The 22595-nt window shown below is 35.2% G+C and overlaps 2 protein-coding genes across 5 annotated transcripts in view; one reads left to right on the forward strand and one right to left on the reverse strand.

Annotated features, from left to right (window-relative positions):
• Positions 1-11190, reverse strand: part of LOC148951826 (uncharacterized) — a 35464-nt gene extending 24274 nt beyond the window's left edge. The window contains exon 1 of the mRNA XM_089089080.1: positions 11118-11190. Within this exon, the coding sequence (XP_088945206.1) occupies positions 11118-11190 (73 nt within the window). The remainder of the gene's footprint in view (positions 1-11117) is intronic.
• The window catches only part of LOC148951827 (uncharacterized), a 126945-nt gene continuing 106527 nt past the window's right edge, over positions 2178-22595 (forward strand). For all 4 annotated transcript variants that reach the window (XM_089089348.1, XM_089089349.1, XM_089089350.1 and 1 more), the window contains exon 1: positions 2178-2237. The gene's annotated coding sequence lies outside the window, so the exon portion shown is untranslated. The remainder of the gene's footprint in view (positions 2238-22595) is intronic.

Genomic DNA, 22595 nt, shown 5'->3' on the forward strand with positions numbered 1-22595 from the left:
ATTTTTTGAAAAAAACTACGTTTTATAAAGAGTTAAAGAGGCTGAGTTACAAGGTCAAACCTTAAAACGTACAGGGATTAGGAGGCACAGTTGGGGGGCTGCCGCCCCCCAAACACCCCGCTTTCGCAGCCTTTAAATAAAAAAAAATTCTTTAAACTGAAAGTAAGGAGCGACATTAAATCTTAAAACGAACAGAAATTATTCCGTATATGAAAGGGGCTGTGCCCTCCTCAACGCCTCGCTCTTTACGCTAAAGTTTAACTTTCTCACAACTCTTTTTTTTAAACAATAAAAACTTTAGCGTAAAGAGCGAGGCGTTGAGGAGCGCACAGCCCCTTTTATATACGGAATAATTTCTGTTCGTTTTTAGATTTAATGTCGCTCCTTACTTTCAGTTTAAAGAATTTTTTTTTATTTAAAGGCTGCGAAAGCGAGGGGTTTGGGGGGCGGCAGTCCCCAACTGTGCCTCCTAATCCCAGTACGTTTTAAGGTTCGACCTTGTAACTCAGCCTGTTTAACTCTTTAGAAAACGTAGTTTTTTTCAAATAATTTCTTCACGTTTTTGTACAGATTATTACTTATTATTGCTTGACTAACTGTTAGCTGATCGTGTCAGGAGTTAAAATTGGGGGGCTGCCGCCCCCCAAACCCCCGCTCTTGAACATTCTTGTGTTAAGGCTTTTAATTTCTGAATACTCAAATCACGTCGTACAGGGTGCCTCCTAATCCCTTTACGTTTTAAGGTTCGAACTTGTGACTCAGCCTCTTTAACAGCCCCCCAACTGTGCCTCCTAATCCCTGTACGTTTTAAGGGTCGACCTTGTAACTCAGCCTCTTTAACTATTTAGAAAACGTAATTTTTTTCAAATAATTTAAAAAAGAAACTGAGTTTCTTTTTTAAAGTTTAAATTCAGTATATAAAAAATTTGCTCTGACAATGAATCGAATCCGAGTTTTCGCCTGACGGTCTGGAGTATCAACCGCTGGACTAAAGAGAATTGTAATTGTTTTTTAGTAAATGGAATCTATTTTCGACGCAAGCAAATTCCCATAAAACTTGATATTTGGTTTTTGGAAAACAGGGAAGGAGTGATCCGATTGAGCTGAAATTTCGAGGATAAGATCCCAGGCCCCAGGAAAACTTATCCTCTAAATTTCAGCCCGATCAAACAATGTTTAGGGGGGGTTGTGGTGGGAAAAATTAACATGGGATATTATAGGAAAACGAGGTTTTTCGTAAATGTAAATTCGGGGGATAATTTTTTCGGTCTGAAAATATCAAAAGGCCCTAACAGGTCGAATTCTGCTTGGAATGAGTCCTCATTCACCCGGATCAGTTGCCAACTGCGGCCTGTAGGCGTGGATAAGAAAAAAAAAGAAATGATGGTGAAATTTAAGTGGCTATATTTGGTTTTTTGAAAACAGGGAAGGAGTGATCGGATTGAGCTGAAATTTCGAGGATAAGCTCCCGGGCCCTAGGAAAGCTTAACCTCTAAATTTCAGTTCAATCGGACAACGTTAAAGGGGGGCTGTGGTGGGAGGATTGAAACTTCCGGCCCAGTTTACCCCATGAAGATAAAGTCGGAGGAGGATGAATTTTTGCAAGTTTCTTAGTTTGAGCTTGGGCTACAAATCGCAATTACCGTCGTCTCTCTGGGACCTCTGGGACCTGAAATCGCTTAACATTGTCGTGGGTCGCCTCTTAATAGAGGCACAAGTGTGCCTCCTTGAAAGTCAGGTTTGGTTAATGCTAATGAAATAAAAAAAATAGGATGAATATATAATAGTCTAGAAACAAATTTGGGCTACATATTTGCACAAAAGGGGGCTGGGTGTTGGGTATAGCAACAATTAAATAAGTAAACTAACCTAGGTACCTCCCCCCCCCCTAAGCCCCAAAAAATATCAATTTCAAAATAGTATACGCAATAAATACGACGCTTTCCTGTGGATAGCGTTTTCTTGAATTATCCTGTACGGCGGTATTTTGGTGACTGATGTCATTGTACGGGCCAAGGCAAAGCACCAGTACGCAAAAAAATGTGTTTTAGGATTTTTTTCGAAATTTACGAGTGTATTGGAAGAAAAATCTGGATTTTATTATTGCGCTGGTAGTACCCCTGATTATACCATCATATTCAATAAGTTTCCGGAAGCCATTCTTTAAATCAGCTCAATAGCTGGTTTTCAGCCAGCCCGGGGGCTGGCTGAAAACTAGTCATTTTATTAGAAAAATAGTAAGCACTTAGTTCTTTGTATCTTTAATAAATGTTTAGGCCTAGTTGTTTGCCTGTTCTGACAGAATTTATGATAATTCAGTAAATTAGGCATAATTTAGTTAATAAAAGCTGCAGGCCTATGCTGTTTCTATGGTTAACGAATCTATTAATGGAGTACACACCCCCACACTGTTAATGTGCAAATATATACCCAGAATTGTATCCTAAATCCATTGTTCTCCCTGGTTTAACTGAAGGCTATTCGGTAAATATGAAGTAGTCTAAATTTTGGATAAAAGTCTGCGTCAGCCACTTTGGCTCTCTTGGAAAAGGTTTAAGTTAGGAAAATGATACTATCAGGGATTTGTCGACAGGCTAAAGTATCTCTCAGGGATGTGAAGTAAAGTAGCCTACCTGCCTTCACTCCTTAACGTAGATTGTATCAAAATGGTAAGAGGAGAAATAACAGAGGCTAGGCTATACTCCTTAAATTTTTTACAAAACAATATTTCATCTTATTTTTCAGTTATCCGTGTCTTCTTCTATGGCCTTAGTTTTGAAAATGAAACTCCTATTATTTGAATAGATTTCTGAGACTCATCAATGTTTTTTTCCAATTTTAGGTAATGTATTTGCATATCTTTAAAACCTTATAAATTGTAATTGAGCAAAGTTGTGGGTAAAGTTTTACTAAATCATATTATTGAGTTAGGACTAAAGTGAATAGGCGACACCATTGGATGCTTTTATTTTATGCTTTTTATGAGTATAATAATAATTTCTATGTGAAATGAATTTCATCCCCCCCCCCCCTCGCGGATAGGCCTATATCCCTACCCCTGAATTAGCCGGGATAGGGGGGGGCGTTAATTAAATTCTGTTAGAAATTTTTGTTTTATTTTTAATTATCATAAAAAAGGGCATCAAATGGTGTATTCACTTTAGTCCTAACTCAATAATAAGATTTGGGATAACTTTACCAAGTTGTGGAGCTGATAACAATTATGTTTTAGGCTACATCATTTAAGCATAAAATCTATTTTTCAAAGTTTCACCTTTTTAAAACAAAGATATTTAGAGGTCATTTAAGGTCAGGCCCCTGTAGAGGAAGAAGGAGTGGAGGTAGGTCCTTCAAAATACCGTGCCATTACATTCTGTAGTCTATAGACCCATCCCTGAAAGTGTCATTATCCTATCCTGACCCTATTCAAAGATAGCCAAAAGTAGCTAAAGTAGACTTCTAAGCTGATAGTAAAATTATACTAGCTACTTCTGGATATCTTGGAAAGGGGCTAGGTTCGGAAGGGTTGGGTATACAGGATAATTTTTGTCATGGGATGATATGTGAAGTAGATTATCCACCTCTGCTCATTCTACCTCTAGGGGGTTCTGATCTTTGACAAACTATTAAAATCTGTGTGTTATAAAAGTGAAACTTTGGAAAATAGATCTTCTGCTTAACTAAAGTACAGCAAAATTGTTCTCAGCTTAACAAATATGTTCAATCATAATTTATAATTTTTTAAATATAGCCTATTAAAATATTTCCTAAATTTTGAAAAAAAAACAAACATTACTATTTCTTAAATTATTATAAAAGAAAATGAATTTCATAATAATGCATAAATCCATAGAAAAATGAACTGATAACTGAAAATTAAGGGAAAATGTTGGCATCAATTTAGGACCAGTAGCCTACTGGTCATAAGGAGACATTTTAAGAAAATGATTCTTGCTTCATAATTTTCCAAATAATACGCGTTAACAAAGTTTCAATGGTGACAACCTTTATCCTCACTTCTTTCCTCTTTTTTTTTCCAACTTCCAATAAAAACAAATGTTAAAAAATCCATGCTTTAAATAAATGTTTTTTTATTTTTTTAAATTTGTTATGAATGATTTTTCATCTTATATATTTTTTTATAGTTTTAATTAATAATTTTAATTCTTAGTTTTGTATTATTTTTTTTTTAATGATTGAAAACAGTGTATAAAATACAAAATAAACAAACATCTAAATATTTGCTAAAAACAGAATTGAGGATAAATATTATGAAAATAGATGCAAAAATTACGTTTTTTGATTCTAGAATGATCTAGCAGTTTCACAATCAGATTGAATTATACAGATTTACCTTACCTTAATTTACCTTAATTTGCACTATGGAGCAAATTAAGGTCCATGCTGGATCTGTTGTGCTCTGGGTTTATATGATTTAATTTAGTTATTGGCTGGTGCATTGAATGGTGCCAGGTAATTTTTGATCTGGCTGATGAATATCAGCTTTGTAGATCTTAGTTGCTTAGAGTTACAAATGATAACCTGGCTCCTTTATTGGGAAAAATAAGTTTTCCTGTAAAAATTAACAAGATAACCAGCCATGTGGTTGTAAGATCTACAATTTTGAATTGTATTTAGGTGAGATTTTATTAATATTTTTTATTTTTGCCACTGCTCATTAAAAAAAACAGAATTAACAATGACCAGGATGAATGAATGCTATCTATAGAACAACTTATTTGATGCATTTGTAAAAGCCATTGAAATAATTGTAGTATGGCTGATTTGTCCTACTTGCGTATCACCTCGGAGGACCGTGACATGATTTGCAGTTACTCAGACAAAATAAAAAAAAAAACATGCTACAAAGGGGAAATATGTCAGAAATGAAATTCAGTACTGTTCTTATTGTCCTACAGTTTGTTCCTATCTTTTGTAATCACTACGTTAATAGTCCAGAAGAGTTGGTATTAAGAATATAATTTAATAACAGCTTTCCCAGTTAAAAATACAAGAAATGAATATAAAAATTGGCTTTAATAGTATTGTGACACTAGAGACATCTAATATTTTAAACTGCTTGTTTCATCTTTAAAGCAGTAACATAGCTGTAGCTCTGTTCACCGGTTGATCCAAAAATATTACAAAAATTAAATTAACGTAAAGTAATCAGAACTTATTCTTTAAGCAAATATTTTTATCTTTGAGGTGAATCAATATATTCTACAAGTGTGTCTATACATACAACACATTTTTTAATCTTTTGTTAGTCAAATAGTAAATAAAAAAAATTAGACAAATCTTTATTTGAGCCTTTGTAAATTAAACAACAACACAATTGATAATGTTTTTTTTAAAGAATTTTGAAGAGTGGCGTAAATTTACAAAATTTAAGGCACAGGGGATAAAAGACGTTTTTCAATATCTAGGGGGAGGGGCAGGTTTCTTAGTGTATTCGATTATTGTTTTAAAACAAAAATACAAAAAAGGGCTTTTTGAATAAAATTACTAAATTTTTTTCAAAATGTGGATGGCGGGACAAAAACCGCGGGGGGGGGGGCCATAGTCGTCCCCCCCATGCTGATGCCACAGGTTTTGAATAGCTATCACTTTGGTAACAAGTTGATTATGACTCAAGTTTTTGAAATATCTACAAATAAGAGCATACATGTTAGTCAAAGATAAATCAGAGAATCTTTCTTATGCATTTTAGTCAAAATGATTGCATGTGTTTGCTTATGATTCTCGTCCCTGTCCCAGCTAAGCCACTCCATATCTTGTTTTTTAAATTAGGTCACTGCAAAACTTTTCAATATAATTGACATCACTTTGTCATGCTTTTGCTTGTACAGCATGGCAACAAATTCTGAAAAAGTTATGCCAGCTTAGCCATTCACAGAGACAAGCTGTCTATGCCTTACTTTAAATACATTAGCAAGTCTTTTCTGATATCTTTCAGCTAGCTTTGGCCTAGTTAGCTTGTCCAATAGACTAAATCTTAAGGGTTTTCCAAATTAGAAAAAAAATTGCTAATAGGTGCCTAAACACAGAAGGTAGGCATCTGACCAAATGGAATTGGAGTTGAGACAAGACCTTTAAGGGTTGGTGTAGCATTTGCAAACATTCAACTGGAATCCTGATAAACAAAATTTAGCGTTTGATAAATTAAAGTTTGGGCGCGTTATTTTTAGATAGAAGTTTTCCCCAAGCAATTTGAATTTTTTAAACCTTTAAGGATGTTGCATTCCCTTCTGAATCTTGAACAAAGTTTATTACTACAGGATAATGTCGCTCCACTTGAATCAAACTCCGCTTTAACCTTCCAAAAACATCTGAGTTAATTCAAAAGCCTTATTTTATAATCCCCAAAATATTCGAACATGCTATTTGAAATTATTTGTTTCTTTCTTTGAAGTCGTATTTGTCCCATCTCCACAAGAAGAAATTATTTCTTTTTTTTCAAGGAGTCATTTGATTCCATCCAAATATGTTTCTCTCTTGCCAATATTACTCTGTTAGTACTAGTAAGCTAGATTCTTTTAGAATTTTAGGGAAATTACCTAAGTGACAAATTCTACAGAATTCCAGCTGTGTTATTAAAATAAATAGACCCGTCCAATAAATAATTAATATGATAAATGGATGAATAAGATAAATATTTTCAGACTTGCAACTGATATTTCAGTATCCATTATCAAATAGATTTTGATGTTCAAATTAATTTATCTTTTTTCCCTTTGTTATTGTATGTCAACTTCACCGATCAAAGGCATTTTTTTTTCTAATGCGAGTACCATCAATACATTAAGCTTTTTCAAGCACAACCATTAGGTAGGGTCTTCAATAAAATTAAAGTTTTGAGTTAAGGCAAAAAGCATACAAAATTTTGATAGAAGATGAAACTCAAATTTGTAAAGAAACGACTAAAAGATGAAATCATAGAAAAACAAACTTATTGGATAGTTTAAATTTGAATTGCCCAGAAATTCGGAAATGTTTAGGATTTAAGAGGGAAGGTCACAAGACCCCCGTGGTCATGTTTCTGGTTGAAAAGTGTGTGAACGCTGTCAGCCTTGAACATAGATGAGGGGAAATAAAAACTTGAATCTAACGTTACCCAATGAAATACTGAAACTAATTTAATATCGGACAAGGAACAATTCATAAATACACTTCATTCAATTTTCCAAAGCCACAAATCAAAACAATTTATCCGTAAGAGAAATAAGTAAAAAGAGGATAAAACCAAAGAGCAACATACGTACTTTACTTGTAAAAAAAATGCTGCAATTAAAACTGTATTTGTTCTTTTTATTGGCTTAATATTTCTCACAGAATAACCAATCAAGTTTTAAGAAGGCGGAGTCATTTGTCAGTCCAGAAATTGTATTTTTCTTGTCTAAATAGATGTTTCACTCAGAAATTTTTAACCCAAAGCACGAATTAACCTGGTTAAAATTGGGCTAGGTGAAATAGAGTAGTACATTTTAGGCCTACCTTAATTTTTTACTAAATACACAACAAAACTGCAAAAATTAGAGTTGGCTTTGTGCTAGTTTTGTTTAAGGTTTCATAAAATAAGATAAATCTTAAAAAATATAGATACATGCCATGGATGCTGGGTATAAAGAATCTGCCAGTAAGCCTCCACCACTGGAAGGTATATAAGCAGGACTGTCAACTTAATTATGAGACTGTTTCATGTGATTATTATTTATTATGTATTGTGTAATATTTTTGAAATTAACCAAGTAGGGTATTTACTGAACAGTGACATCTTTTTGTTACCACTTGAAGAAAAATGTGCTATTGAAGATTTAGGGCAGGCTTACTTCACCTTTGCTTTTTTACTATTTGGTACTCTATATCTATTATAGAATAATTTCCCAAAACATGTTTTCAGACAGCTTAAAAAAACATTTAGGGTTGTATTTTTAATAAATTTATGGCAGAGGGCCCCCAGACAGCTCTTTTTATGCTCTTTCCAAATGTAATACTTTTTTCACTTGCAAAGGTCCCTCCCCCTTATGGCCCCTAATACCTAGAATATAGGTTTGTACAAGACAAAAAAAAAAAAAAAAAAAATATTCTTACTTTACAATATGCAGCATGTTCTTATTATTCCCATTATTGTGTCTACTTTTACAGTTAATGGTATTCAGGATTCATTTTTGGTAAGTATATACAAGATTCCATAACTAAAGTAGGCAAACACACTGCTCAATATCTTTTTTATGCTATTTCCAGATATAATATTTTTTTTACTCAAAATTGCCCCCCCTCCTGTCCATTATGGTCCCATGTGTAGCCATGGGATTTAGGTTTGTAAAAGAAAAAAGAAATGCTCTAACACCTAAATTCTTACTTTATAATATGCAACATGTTTTTATTAATCAGATTATTATGTTTACTTCTATTATTTTCTACATTCATGGATCATTTTAAAATAATATTTAATGTCCAACAGGTCAGAAATTCTTTTACAATCAGATATTGGTCTGATAGTTTTAACAGATCAAGAAGCTCATTAACAAAGAAAACAAAACATTGTTGACTTATTAATTATAAAGTTTATTGAATTTTATAATTTTTAATCAGTGCCTTTTGAATATATTACCTTAAACCACTTTACCACACTTGTAGCAATAGGATGAATCCTGTATCCACCAGTTTCAGCAATGGTAGTGATCTGACTTGCCTGTGATGTCTCAGATTGTGGAACAAGGTTTGTTGAGCCACACCTTGTCCACTGATGATTTAAATGCATCCCCTCTGGTAAAGGTCACTTTGAAAAGGTTATGAGAGCAACCTCAAGTTTTTTGTGAATCTTCATGTTGCATGTAGCAAGGGATAGTATTTCTCTATTCTAGAGAAACAATGAATACCATTAGGGAAATTGTAGTGACCTTTATTGCTTTTTATTACCCTTTGCTAGAGTGATTTTAGAGCTGCTAAGTCAGTGTTATTGACTGGGTTCACCTCATTGTCAACTAGTGCATCAAGGTCTCTTTCTGCATGGCTACTGAAGATATTTTTGGAGGATCCATCACTACACTTCACATTGTACTGGGTGTATGGTTTTTTCTTCCCAAGATGGATAGTCTTGCACTAATTTATGTTGAATTCCAGCTCCCAAGTATTAGTCCAATGTGTTAATATATTGAGGTTTTGTTTGATTGACTGAATACTCTCTGCTGTGTCTGCTCAACAAACAAGTTTTGAGTCATCTGCTCAGAGGTTTACTGTATTGTCAAGGATTGTAGGCATACCATTTCCATATATATTAAAAAGAATAGGCCCCAGGACTGTACTTTGAGGCACTCACTTCCAACTTCAGCTATGTCTTGCCTTCCTCACCAAATATTCTTACCATCTGTCTTTGATTGGTAAAATTCTAGTTTATGGGCTTCTTTCTATATTGAAATTTAGTTGAGTTAGGTGAATGAAACTTTTAGGAATTGATCCAGTAGAAAGGTACTCCAAAGCTACTAGGTGTATCCATTTGTTATTCTAGGGCTTAGGAAACTCTACACTTGACAGGCAAACTCATCTAAATTCTGAACAATTTTTTTTTACCTTAGTTTTAAGTTTTCAGTCTCTTTTCCATTGACCTTAGTTTCTAAAAGTGTGATTCCTGTTATTTCAGTAGAATTTTAAGCCATAATTATATGCTAATGTTTATTCTAAACTAAAATCTATTAGACATGAGTGTATGTAAAAACTGATCCTTTTGGTTGTATAGCTCTATCTTTTGACCTGTCAAGAACTGAAAATTATAAGTTGTTTAAGCTTCAAAAAAATTTCATACAATTTTTAAGTAGTAGACAGGGCTGGAATTACAGATTTGACGCTTCTAGGCCCAAGCGTTTTTGCTGCTCCGTTTTTGCGAGATTTTTGGAGAAATTCTCGAAAATTCAGGGATAGTGGAAGCACTGAACAGAATGCAACTGATGAGTCAAAAGTAATGAAAGAGAGAGGTGATACCAAACTTTCAGCTGCCATTCTTGGAAGACATCTGACAGTTCATAAGTGGCCAAGGAATTCCTATGTTGTTTTAAAATCGCTTTTGTGTGAACAGGAACCGCGGCGACAGAGTGCACCTTGCAATTTGACGATAAATCACATCAGTCTAGTTTTTGTTAAGAAAAAATCACTCAGTGATAATTTATTGCGCCCCTAGGTCCGACCCTAGTGGAACTAATGGTAAATCTTGGTCTGGTAGTAGACTCTATGAATTTAAGGACATTAGCTGCATAACTATAGGGAATTCTTTCTCTTGATGAGGAATAGGGTCTAAAAAAAGACAGTGTATCCCTTTCTTTCACTGGACCATACAATTTTCCTAGCTCTGGAAGATCACACATGATAGTTTACTTTTATCCTAGCTACTCCAAGCTACTTTCAGTCCATATACTTGTGTGTAAATGGCTTCGGAAGACAAATCTATATTCACAAGCTATGTTATACAACTTGTATTATTATCTACTACAAGTTGTATAAGCCGCCTGTGGCCAACACAGCTTCCCACGTTCCTCTTCTTCCCCAATCTATTCAATGCCTCCCTCTTTACACCCTCCCAAGAAGTTCCTGTTTTCCTAACTTTCCTTGTGACATCCTTCTAACCCACTCATGAACTACCTGCTTTTCGTTTGGTCCTAGATGGTTTGCCGACAAGGACAATCTTTTGCAATATGTCATCTTTCATCCCTAGAGGGTGTCCTGGCCATCTCATCTTTTCTTGCATTATAGCCCTAGAAAGCAGGATTGAACCACATTTTTCGTACAGCTTACTGTTTGAGATACAGCCAGTCTGTTGGGTTTTCAAAGCAATCTGAAGCCAATTTCTCTGGAAAACGTCTGGCAACTCCTCCTCTGTTAAAAAAAAACATACTTCACAACCATACTTGAACACTGTCATCACTGTAGCTTCTAATATTATAATTTTGGTTTGTAGACATCTTCCTTAGCAACTTAGCCTCCTAAACATTAATTTCAAACCTATTCTTGCACCCTGATCTTGCAAAACCTTCTAAAAGTTAAAAGTTCATTCATTTTGCTAAAATTTTCATCTAAGATGCTTAAAGCATCAGCATAATCTAAGTCTAGGGGAGTTTTACCTCTCCATTTGATTCTGGGTTCTTCCATTGCCTTTGCTGTGCTCTTAAGACAACGTCCATCATCATGATCCATTTAAATGGGGATAGAAAGCAACTCTGCTTAACTTCTAATTTAATACAAAACCAGCTACTAACCTTATTTCCTACCTTAACCATGAAATGTAATTCCTGTACATAGCACTAATCACTTGAGTGTATTGATCTTGTATACCATCTAAGGATAGAATCTTTGCCAAAGCTGTTCAATCAGCTGAATCAAACGCTTACTCATAGTCTATAAATCTGAGGACTAAAGGCGTTTGATGGCTCAGGTACCTCTGAATTATTAGTCTAAGGGTGAATATTTCGTCGACGCATCGTCTACCCATCCTACAACCACACTGTTCTTCTGTTAAAAATTTATCTACAGCGTCTCCAAGTTGAAAAATGTTCATCATACTAAGTAATTTGCTTCTCACAGAAAACAGGTTAATGCCTCTATAATTGCTTTCTTATGTAGGGGTTTAATTAGAGTTTTCTGAAATCTCTAGGTACTTCCCCTTTTTAAAAAATCATGTTCATAATCTTTAGTAATATATCTCTAACCTCACAACCGCCATATTCAAAAAACCTCATTTACCACGCTATTAGCACCTGGGGCCTTATTATTTTACAATTTTTTTAGGACTGTCACTAATTCTTCCTCACAAAATAAATTTTCCTTCACATCCAAAGTTTCACAAACTTTTTCGTTCTTTTCTATATCTTTTCCTATGATTCTGTCATGTTTTAGCACATTCTTAAAATGTTCTGCCCATCTGTCTTTAACTCTTTCCTTATCACTAATTCTGGCTCTGTTCCTATATTCATCATTTCTTCTCAATTTATTAACATGACTGTAGAATATTTTACTATTATGCCGTCTGGCATAAATTTTATTTGAGGCCTCCACTTCACACTTCCTTAATTCACATTTTAATGCTTTTTACTCTTTTTTTACATTCCTCTTATTTTCAAATGATGAGCCTTTTACAGGCTCCTCCTCTCTATTCAGCATAGAACATTTCTCCTAATGTTTCTAGTTGCGTTTCTAACTTTCTTCCCTAAGACACTATAAGCGACTTCATAAATTATTGTCCTAGAATTATTCTATCCATCTTCTACATTGTCAAATTTTAACCTCTCTACTTTAGTATCCAACTGTTCCTAGAACGTTTATCTCAAATTCTCATCCTAGAGTATACCTAGGTCATAACTTCCCGAAGGGTAGTTACCCTCCCTTTATTTCAGCTTTAAATTAACCCTAGTCATTAGTAGATGGTTATCTTTACTTTCAATATGAATAATGACACTCTTATTTACCCTAGTGTCTTGTATCAATCCTGCCATTCTTTGGTTTACAATAATATATTCAATAAGGTTAGCTGCTCTGCCACCATGTGAATACCGTGTTAATTTATGGGCCATTTTATGACCTAATACTATATTCATTATAACTAGATTGCCATATCTACAAAATTGCAGCTGTCTGAAACCTTTACTGTTTTCTTTTCCTACACTAAATTTACCTAGGCTAGGATACCATCTTTTCCTATTCCTACCAACCTGTACATTAAAATCCCCTAATAAAAATACCATTTTTCAACCTGCGACTCTTTCTATTTGTTCCTGTAGCTGTAAGTAAAATTGATCTGGGTCACTACATCACCTAATTTCATGTTTCCTACCTCTGGGTTATGGGTTTCTGAAACTCCCAACAAGTACAGTTCGAAGCATATAAATTGTTCAGTCACAATGTTTTTTAACGTTGTAACATTCCAAGTTGCAATTTTCATATTTTTTCAAATCTTTGAAATAATTATGGCCTCAGGAAAAGTAATGGTCCCAGAACCAGTAAAGGACAGGGACTAACACATCTTCTTAATTCAACACGAAGCGCTTCAGCCAGCTAAAAACCGGACTGCAAGAAGTCCCTGGGACCCCTGGTTGAATGTAGGCTTTGTGCAATCATGGGTCCATCTTGGTCACAACATGGTTTTCCACACTTGGTGATTCTCTTATCAACGAGAGTCGAAATCATGCACAGACAATCTCAAGCCTATTACCTCCGACTCATCATATATTCATGGCTACAAATATAATGCTACTGGGAAGCAACCCATAAGAGATAAGCTAGCTAGGAAGAGGTTTTTCAGCCCAGAAAAGCCTATGAAGACAAATCAAACCCAGAAAAATTATCCATTCATCAGATCCAGTGCAAATACTGTGTCATTTACTAGACTATGATTTCCTTGAAACGTGTCACTCCTGAAGGTCATCCTGTAGCGCTGTTAGTAGTCACAGATTTGGTTAGGAAAATCAAGGAAGCACACTTGTGCCTCTTTAAAGAGGCAACCCACCACAATGTTAAGAGATTTCCGGTCCTAGTGGTCGCAGAGAGACAGCGGTGATCGTATTTTGTAGCCCAAGCTTCAACTAAGAAACCTGCAAAATTTCACCCAGTCCGACCTTATCTTCATGGGTAAAAGTGGGCCGAAAGTTTCGACCCTCCGACCACAGCCCCCCTTTAACGTTGTCTGATTGGCTGAAATTTAGAGGTTAAGCTTTCCTAGGGCCAGGGGGCTTATCCTTGAAATTTCAGCTCAATCCGATCACTCCGTCCCTGTTTTCCAAAAAACTAATCCCACAATTCAAAGTGCATTTCTCTTTTTTGTTACTGGCCCCACCAACAACTCAGAGTCAACACTAAATTTGGGTTAGTCAGGACAGGGTTATACCAAACACTCGACTGTTAGTGCTGTTTGAAAGATTCAAATTGTCAGAATTATTATATGAATTTACAGGTACGAAAAAACTTGTTGTCCTATAAGAGCTCATGTTAATTTTTCCCACCACAGTCCCCCTTTAACGTTGTCCGATCGGACTGAAATTTAGAGGATAAGCTTTCCTGGGGATGGGAGCTTATCCTCAAAATTTCAGCTCAATCCGATCCTTCCTTCCCTATTTTCCAAAAACCAAATGTCAAGTTTTGTGGGGATTTGCTTGTGTCCAAAATAGATACGAGAGACTAAAATAATATAACAAGTGTCTCTGTGGGTCAATGGTCGCTGTTCCTGATTGTCAGGTGGAAGATCCGGGTTCGATTCCCTGTCAGAGAAAATTTTTTATATACTGAATTTAAAGTTTAAAAAAGAAACTCGGTTTCTTTTTTAAATCCAATCTGTTAAATCCTTCGGCTCAACAGGCGTCTCCAGAAGAATATCGCAGTCGGCCTTTAGGTTACAGGTAAGTCTCCACTGCTTTGATAACATGCCGTATACCCGCATGCTCGAAGAAAAGTTGAAAAAAGAAAATCTTACTGCGCATTTGATTTGAGTATTCAGGAATGAAAAGTCTTAACACACGAATCTTCAAAAGCGGGGGGTTTGGGAGGCGACAGCCCCCCATCTTTAACTCCTGAAAAGATCAGCTAACAAATAATCAAGCAATAATAAGTAATAAACTGTACAAAAACGTACAGAAATTATTTGAAAAAAACTACGTCAAGGAGGCACACTTTTGCCTCTTTAAAGAGGCGACCCACCACAATGTTAAGCGATTTCCGGTCCTAGCGGTCGCAGAGAGACAGCGGTGATCGTATTTTGTAGCCCAAGCTCCAATTAAGAAACGTGCAAAATTTCACCCCCTCCGACTTTATCTTCATGGGTAAAAGTGGGCCGGAAGTTTCGACCCTCCGACCACAGCGCCCCTTTAACGTTGTCCGATTGGGCTGAAATTTAGAGGTTAAGCTTTCCTAGGGCCCGGGAGCTTATCCTCGAAATTTCAGCTCAATCCGATCACTCCTTCCCTGTTTTCCAAAAAACAAACATAGCCACTTAATGTTCATTTCTCTTTTTTTTTATCAGCCTCTACAGGCCACAGTTGGCAACGGATCCTGGTGAATGAGGACTCATTCGAAGCGGAATTCGACCTGTTAGGGCCTTTTGATATTTTCAGACCGAAAAAATTATCCCCCGAATTTACATTTACGAAAAACCTCGTTTTCCTATAAGAGCCCATGTTAATTTTTCCCACGACATCCCCCCTTTAACGTTGTCCGATGGGGCTGAAATTTAGAGAATAAGCTTTCCTGGGGCTTGGGAGATTATCCTCAAAATTTCAGCTCAGTCCGATCCTTCCTTCCCTATTTTCCAAAAACCAAATATCAAGTTTTGTGGGAATTTGCTTGTGTCAAAAATAGATACGATAGAATAAAATAATATAACAAATGTCTCTGTGGTACAATGGTCGCTGTTCCAGACTGTCAGGCGGAAGATCCGGGTTCGATTTCCTGTCAGAGAAAATTTTTTATATACTGAATTTAAAGTTTAAAAAAGAAACTCAGTTTCTTTTTTAAATCCAATCTATTAAATCCTTCGGCTCAACAGGCGTCTCTAGAAGAATATCACAGTAGGCCTTCAGGTTACAGGTAAGTCTCCACTGCTTTGATAACATGCTGTATACCCGCATGCTCAAAGAAAAGTTGAAAAAAGAAAATCTTACTGTGCATTTGATTTGAGTATTCAGGAATTAAAAGCCTTAACACAAGAATCGTCAATAGTGGGGGGTTTGGGAGGCGGCAGCCCCCCATCTTCAACTCCTGAAAAGATCAGCTAACAGTTAGTCAAGCAATAATAAGTAATAAACTGTACAAAAACGTGCAGAAATTATTTGAAAAAAACTACGTTTTCTAAAGAGTTAATGAGGCTGAGTCAAAAGTTCGAACCTTAAAACGTACAGGGATTAGGAGGTGCTGTTGGGGGGCGGCTCCCCCCCACGCCCCCGCTTCCGTATATGAAAGGGGCTGTGACCTCCTCAACGCCTCGCTCTTTACGCTAAAGTTTGACTTTCTTACAACTCTTTTTTTTAAACAATAAAAACTTTAGCGTAAAGAGCGAGGGATTGAGGAGGGCACAGCCCCTTTCATATACGGAAGCGGGGGTTTGGGGGGCGGCAGCCCCCCAACTGCACCTCCAAATCCCTGTACGTTTTAAGGTTCGAACTTGTGACTCAGCCTCTTTAACTCTTTAGAAAACGTAGTTTTTTTTCAAATAATTTTCTAAAGAGTTAAAGAGGCTGAGTCACAAGTTCGAACCTTGAAACGTACAGGGATTAGGAGGTGCAGTTGGGGGGCTGCCGCCCCCCAAACCCCCGCTTTCGTATATGAAAGGGGCTGTGCCCTCCTCAACGCCTCGCTCTTTACGCTAAAGTTTGACTTTCTCACAACTCTTTTTTTAAACAATAAAAACTTTAGCGTAAAGAGCGAGGCATTGAGGAGGGCACAGCCCCTTTCATATACGGAAGCGGGGGTTTGGGGGGCGGCAGCCCCCCCAACTGCACCTCCTAATCCCTGTACGTTTTAAGGTTCGAAATTGTGACTCAGCCTATTTAACTCTTTAGAAAACGTAATTTTTTCAAATAATTTATTAAAGGTCTACGCTGATGTCAATATGAGGCCACGCAAGCAGGATTTTCCTGTCGGGGATAGGGACGGAGGAGGGAACTTCTGAAGGAGCGAGACACCAATCCATCTTACAATACCAGAACAGCTCCAACCTTTCATACCCACCTATCCTCGGCAGGACATTCGTCAGGGTATTTAATCTATTATTACACAAATTAAATTATGTTGTCACTAATTTATGTTCACAAGTTATACTCAGTGCGACAAGTAAAAGAAGACAAATAGACCAAAAGATGTAAAAGAAAGGAGTAAAACAAAAGAAAAAAGCTTGTTTAATTGCTACTGTAATGTTTTAATTGTTATATTTGAATCTAAAAGTTTAAGTTAGCGATTTTCGTTGAAAAAATTGTGTTATCGAAATAAGTGATGTTGCGTATTTCCTGCGTTTTAATGTTTTCGTCTCTACTTTGTTATTGTTTATGAATCTTACTAGATTTCACAATTGGACGATTAAAAACTAATGCTGTATAGTAATTATGTTTTATTCTTATTTGACTTAATTCTGAATATTAAGTGAAGGCTTTGAGAAACTTTTCTTCTGATACGTGTTTAAGGCTGCAAATAAAAACAACTAATTTTAACGTACAAATAACAGGTCAATAGGGACAAATACTTATATTAGACAGTGAAAACAATAAAAAAAAATCTCAAGATATTTTGGTCGCATACACAGTGGCCGTCCTCAGCAGATAAGCTTGATCTGCTTATCTGATATGTTATTGTTTTTAATGTCCAATAAAAGGATTTGTCTCTATTGAGCTGTTATTTTGTACGTCATGGAATGGTAGTGTTGTCTTTGAAAATAACTAAATAATGTTGAAAAAGGGTGAAGCAAAGGAAGCTTTATATTTCCCTTATATCACCTTAAATTGCCTGGGTAATTCAAGGACAAGCCCAGTGTACGCTAGTCATTGATAATTCTGCCACTGACATTATAGTCACTAGTCAGTATAACACTGCCACTAGTCACTGATGATATATCCTGCATCCTATTACATGAGCCATGGTTTAGTTTAGCTCTCCATGTCAAGATTGTGGCTTCAATGGCTGGTGAACTGAAACAACAAACGGTCGTTTTGCTCAGACCATTCCCAAGGCTAATGATGTGGCTGGAGAAGAAATGATTCCTTCTCCTTGATTTTGCATGTTTGTGGAACAGCTTTGCTGAATGACCCCTGGTTTTTGACTACTGGGCAAGCTGTAGCAAGTGGTTGTCATGATAATTGAACAACTTGTAGGTCTCTATCGTGTCACCTCTTCGTCGATGTTGTGTCAGGATTATCAGTTTGAGGCTCAGCACTTGGCATGCATCCTCTTTTTTTAGCCTGTTTATGCATTCTGTTGTTTTATTTAATTAATTTCTGTTCGTCTTTTTGACAGATTTGAGGGTCATCTGGTCTGTTTTATTAATCGGTGTTGCAGCGCGCATTCCTAACTCTAATTTTGGTCTTACCAGTCTTTTACTAAGTTTAGCACTAAAGACTCTGACCCGCTGCGTTCTTCTATTCAAAAAGTGTATAATCCAGTTCATAAAATCTTCTTCGATTCTTATTTCCTTCAGTTTTGAATGGAGGCTTTATCAGTTTCCTTCAGTTTTGAATGGAGGCTTTTTATGGCAGGCTTTATCAAACGCTTTAGAAAAGTTCAGCTGGAGCGTATCAACTGGAGGCCTTGGTCAAGAAGCTGGGTTATGTAATTGTACAAGTTAATCAGATTTATATTAACGAGTGTGCTTGGTTTCAGATCCATGTCGTGTTTTTTTACAGGAGGTTATTTTTGATCAGATAAATGAGAACGGCGTTATTTAAAATACCTTCTTAGATTTTTACAATAGCAGAGGTGATGCTGATTGGCTGGTAATTATAAGTTTAAACTCGTTTTCTCCTTTGTGTAGTGGGACAGTATGGACTACTTTCCAGTCTATTGCCCAGGCAAATTGAAGGAGTATACCCAGGGCATGTGCATATGTATGTAAATCACTGATCATTTTTTAATGAGAAATCATTTCTTTTCTTAGAATAAATTTAGTGTTTTCATTTCGTTTTTGAATTAATTATATTTCTCCTAAAAAGGAGATAGATTGCTTCTTAAACTATTTAATGATTTAAAACTGAAAGAATAATTGAAGAATACTTGCTAGGTAAATAGAGGTCGTATCCAGGGCTTATCACAATGGACTAATTATGTAGCTTATATATATATATATATATATATATATATATATATATATATATATATATATATATATATATATATATATATATATATATATATATATATATATATATATATATATATATATATATATATATATATATATATATATATATATATATATATATATATATATATATATATATATATATATATATATATATATATATATATATATATATATATATATAAATGTTACAACCCAGAAAATTTATGTTTGGATATGTATAGCATAACTTACTGCTCTAACAAGTATTACTACTAACAACTCATCACAGCAACCAGTCACCTGAGGTCCGCACTGGTGTGCAAACTCCTTCTCTATCTCTATCTGTTTTGATTTACTTGTTTCTTTTAACACTTCTATATAGCCTCTTTCTACTCCGTTTGAGGACAACCTGATTTTTTTTTTTTTTTTTTTTTACCCTGGATGGGTTGCCAAGAGCAAGGTATTTTTGCAACATATTAAGATTTATCTGTAAAACGTGACCCAGCCATCTTAGCTTTTTCTTTAATTATGGTCTTAGAACAGTAGTAATAAAAGAAAAGCAAAAATGAGCATATAACATTAAACAAACACATTGGAAAGAAATAAATATAAATTTCTACTATAATTTGTTTTTGTTTCTTTCTTTTTTTTTTCATAACAATGGGGTTGAAGATGTTGCTAATTTCCATGAATATGATTGGCTGAAAGTTGAACATTGTTCTACTCAGTTTTAAGACCGAATCCAAAAACCTCTGACATGTGCAAACAAGAGTTATTTGTTCAATCAAGACAGTGTCTGGTATCTGAATGCCATTTGACTTTTCAGAATAAAGGAAAGCGAAGTTACTGTCAAGCAAGGTACACTGGTTTTCAAGAATTCCAAAGAAGATTCTCAACTAAAAGAGTGACGTCAATCCTTTAAGGGCTATCATTTTATCCAAATATATTCAAGAATGAGTGGCTTAAAAGGTTTGTTACCTTTTTCATTCTTTCTTTTCTTTTCTAATTGTGTGGCTTTGAATAGTTTTAAGCCATTTATTTGGTGATACTTTTTATATCTCTTACATCAGTTCTTACATTCTGCCAATATTCATTTTGTACATCAGACCTGTCATGGAATATGCATGTCCTCTCTCGCTGGTTTACCAAAAAGCCGCATCGCTCCACTCCAACGGATTCAAAATCAAGCAGTTTGTGCAGCAACTTCTGGCAACACTGTAGCTAAAACCCCACAGTTCATCCAGGAACGCTTCGACGTGGCGTTCATGTCGGTTTTCTACAAGTACATGTATAACCCTCCATCAGAGGAGCTATCGAAGCTCGCTCCTGATAGAGCAAAGGCCTTGCGATCAACTCCCCGAAGTACAACTCGTCAGCTCTACCTTGAGCAGGGTACTCTTCGCCAAAAATATCTGAAAACGATTTTCGCCCGACGATCGGTCGCCACATGGAATAGCTTGCCGGCAAAGTTAATCCCGGAAAATTCTTCCCTTGACGAGCACAAGAGAAGGTATAACAAATACCTCAGTGTTGGAAAATGAGTGAATTACCGGGACTGAGGTAATTACCAGGACATATCATCACCTGTGATGGAGCCGCGAAGCCTGTAATATCAGTTATGAAAAAAAAAATCAGTTATGTGTTCTGTTTTGTGTGTATTTTTACTCTTTAGATTTCTTAATGAATCTTGATAAAGATAATCTTGATTTTGTGATTTTGTATATATCCTAAAAATTGCTTCAAATATAGTTAAAAAATATATCCTATCTCTTTTACAGGTCTATTCTAATTACCAATACGGTCAGATGACAAATTTATTTCATTTGTTCCATGCCAAAAAGGTACATCGTCTGTTAATGTCTGCCTGTAAGAAGTTTCCCAATTGATTATAATTTCTCTGAAAAAACAATTGTTCCTTGATTTGGAGAAAAATAAAGATCATAGTATATCTTTGGTAATTAACATTGTTGTTTACCTTAGTTTTTAGTTTGATAACTTCAGTGGCACCCACCCACTTATAGGGTATTTGGAGTAGCCTATCCACCTCTGCTCCTTATCCCTCTAGAGGGTCCTGACCTTTGACAAACTTTTAAAATCTGTGTGTTATAAAAGTGAAACTTTGCAAAATAGATCTTCTGCTTAGCTAAAATACAGTAATAGTGTTCTTCGCTTCACAACTTTGTTCAATCTTAATTTATACTGTTTTAAATATATTCAAATTTTTCATAAATTTTGAAGAAAAAAAAACATTACTATGTCTTAAAATTCTTCTCAAATAAAAATAATTTCATATTCAGAGATAAAGCCACAGAAAAACGAACTGATAACTCAAAATTAAGGGAATATTTTGGTATAAATTTAGGACCAGTTGCCTACTGGTCATAAGGAGACATTTAAAGAAAACAGTTATTACTTCATAATTTTAAAAATAATCCTATTTAACATATTTTCAAGGGTTACAACCTTTATCCTCACTTCTTTCCTCTTTTTTTCCAAATTCCAAAAAAAACAAATGAGGAAAAATACATGATTTAAATAAATTTTTTTTCTGTTTTTAAATTTGTGCTGAATGATTTTTCATCCTATATATTTTTTATATTTGGCATTCATCCTTTTAATTCTTAGTTTTGTATTATTTTTTTTTTTTAATTATTGAAAACAGTTTATAAAATAAAAAATAAACCAAAATATGAATACTTTATAAAAACATAATTGATGTTAAATATTATTAATATATTTACAAAAATTACGTTTTTTGATTCTAGAATGATCTAGCAGTTTCACAATCAGATTGAATTATACAGATTTACCTTACCTTAATTCGCACTTCGGAGCAAATTAAGGTCCAGGCTGGATCTGCTTTGCTCCGGGTGTAGATGATTTAATTAAGTTATTGGCTGGTGCATTGAATGGTGCCAGGCAATTTTTGATCTGGCTGATGAATATCAGCTTTGTAGATCTTAGTTGCCTATAGTTACAAATGATAATCTGGCTCCTTTATTGGGAAAAATAAGTTTTCCCGTAAAACTTAACAAGATAACCAGCCATGTGGTTCTCAGATCTCCAATTCTGAATTGTAAGTAGTTGGGATTGTATCAATACTTTGTGTTTTTGCAACCACTCATTAAAAAAAAACATAACTAAAAATGACCAGGATGAATTAATAATATATATATCAAATATTCTTTGGCAATTGATGGCAGCAATTTCAAAAGATTTATGCATTTTGTCAGCATGGATGTGTACTATTGACTTTTTCTTTTAAGCTGGTAAAAGAAGGATTTTTATAGGAAAGGCTTGATTATGATGGCTCTCCCCTTGGATAATATGTTAACTAGGATCATTATACATATTTTAAAGTAAGAATTGTTTTCTTAACATGTCTCCTTATCAGGAGCCACACTTCTAAATTTATACCAACAAATTTCAGGACCCTCTAGAGGGAGAAGGAGTAGAGCTAGGTACTTCAAAATACCTTCTGGGACATACTTTAGCCTGTAGAGCCCTCCCTGAAAGTTTCATTTTCCTAACCTAACCCTGTTCCAAGATAGCCTAAAGTAGCTAAAGAAGAATTTTATCATCATTTTTGTTAGAAATGAAGTTTAGCCCCCACTCTTCTATAGACCACGTGTGAGTATACATTTGCACCTTCAGGGGGGGGTTAATTTTATTTTTGTTGTACATTTGTGGTAAGTTTAAGCTGTCCCCCAACCCCCGACTGTGCAAATATATAGAGTTGGTATATATAGGGGTGGGGGCTGAAATTCATTTCCAACAAAAATCATTATTATAT

This window comes from Artemia sp. Qi Xiang Cuo, chromosome 5, assembly GCF_049724085.1.
Source record: "Artemia sp. Qi Xiang Cuo chromosome 5, ASM4972408v1, whole genome shotgun sequence".
Classification (NCBI taxonomy): domain Eukaryota; kingdom Metazoa; phylum Arthropoda; class Branchiopoda; order Anostraca; family Artemiidae; genus Artemia; species Artemia sp. Qi Xiang Cuo.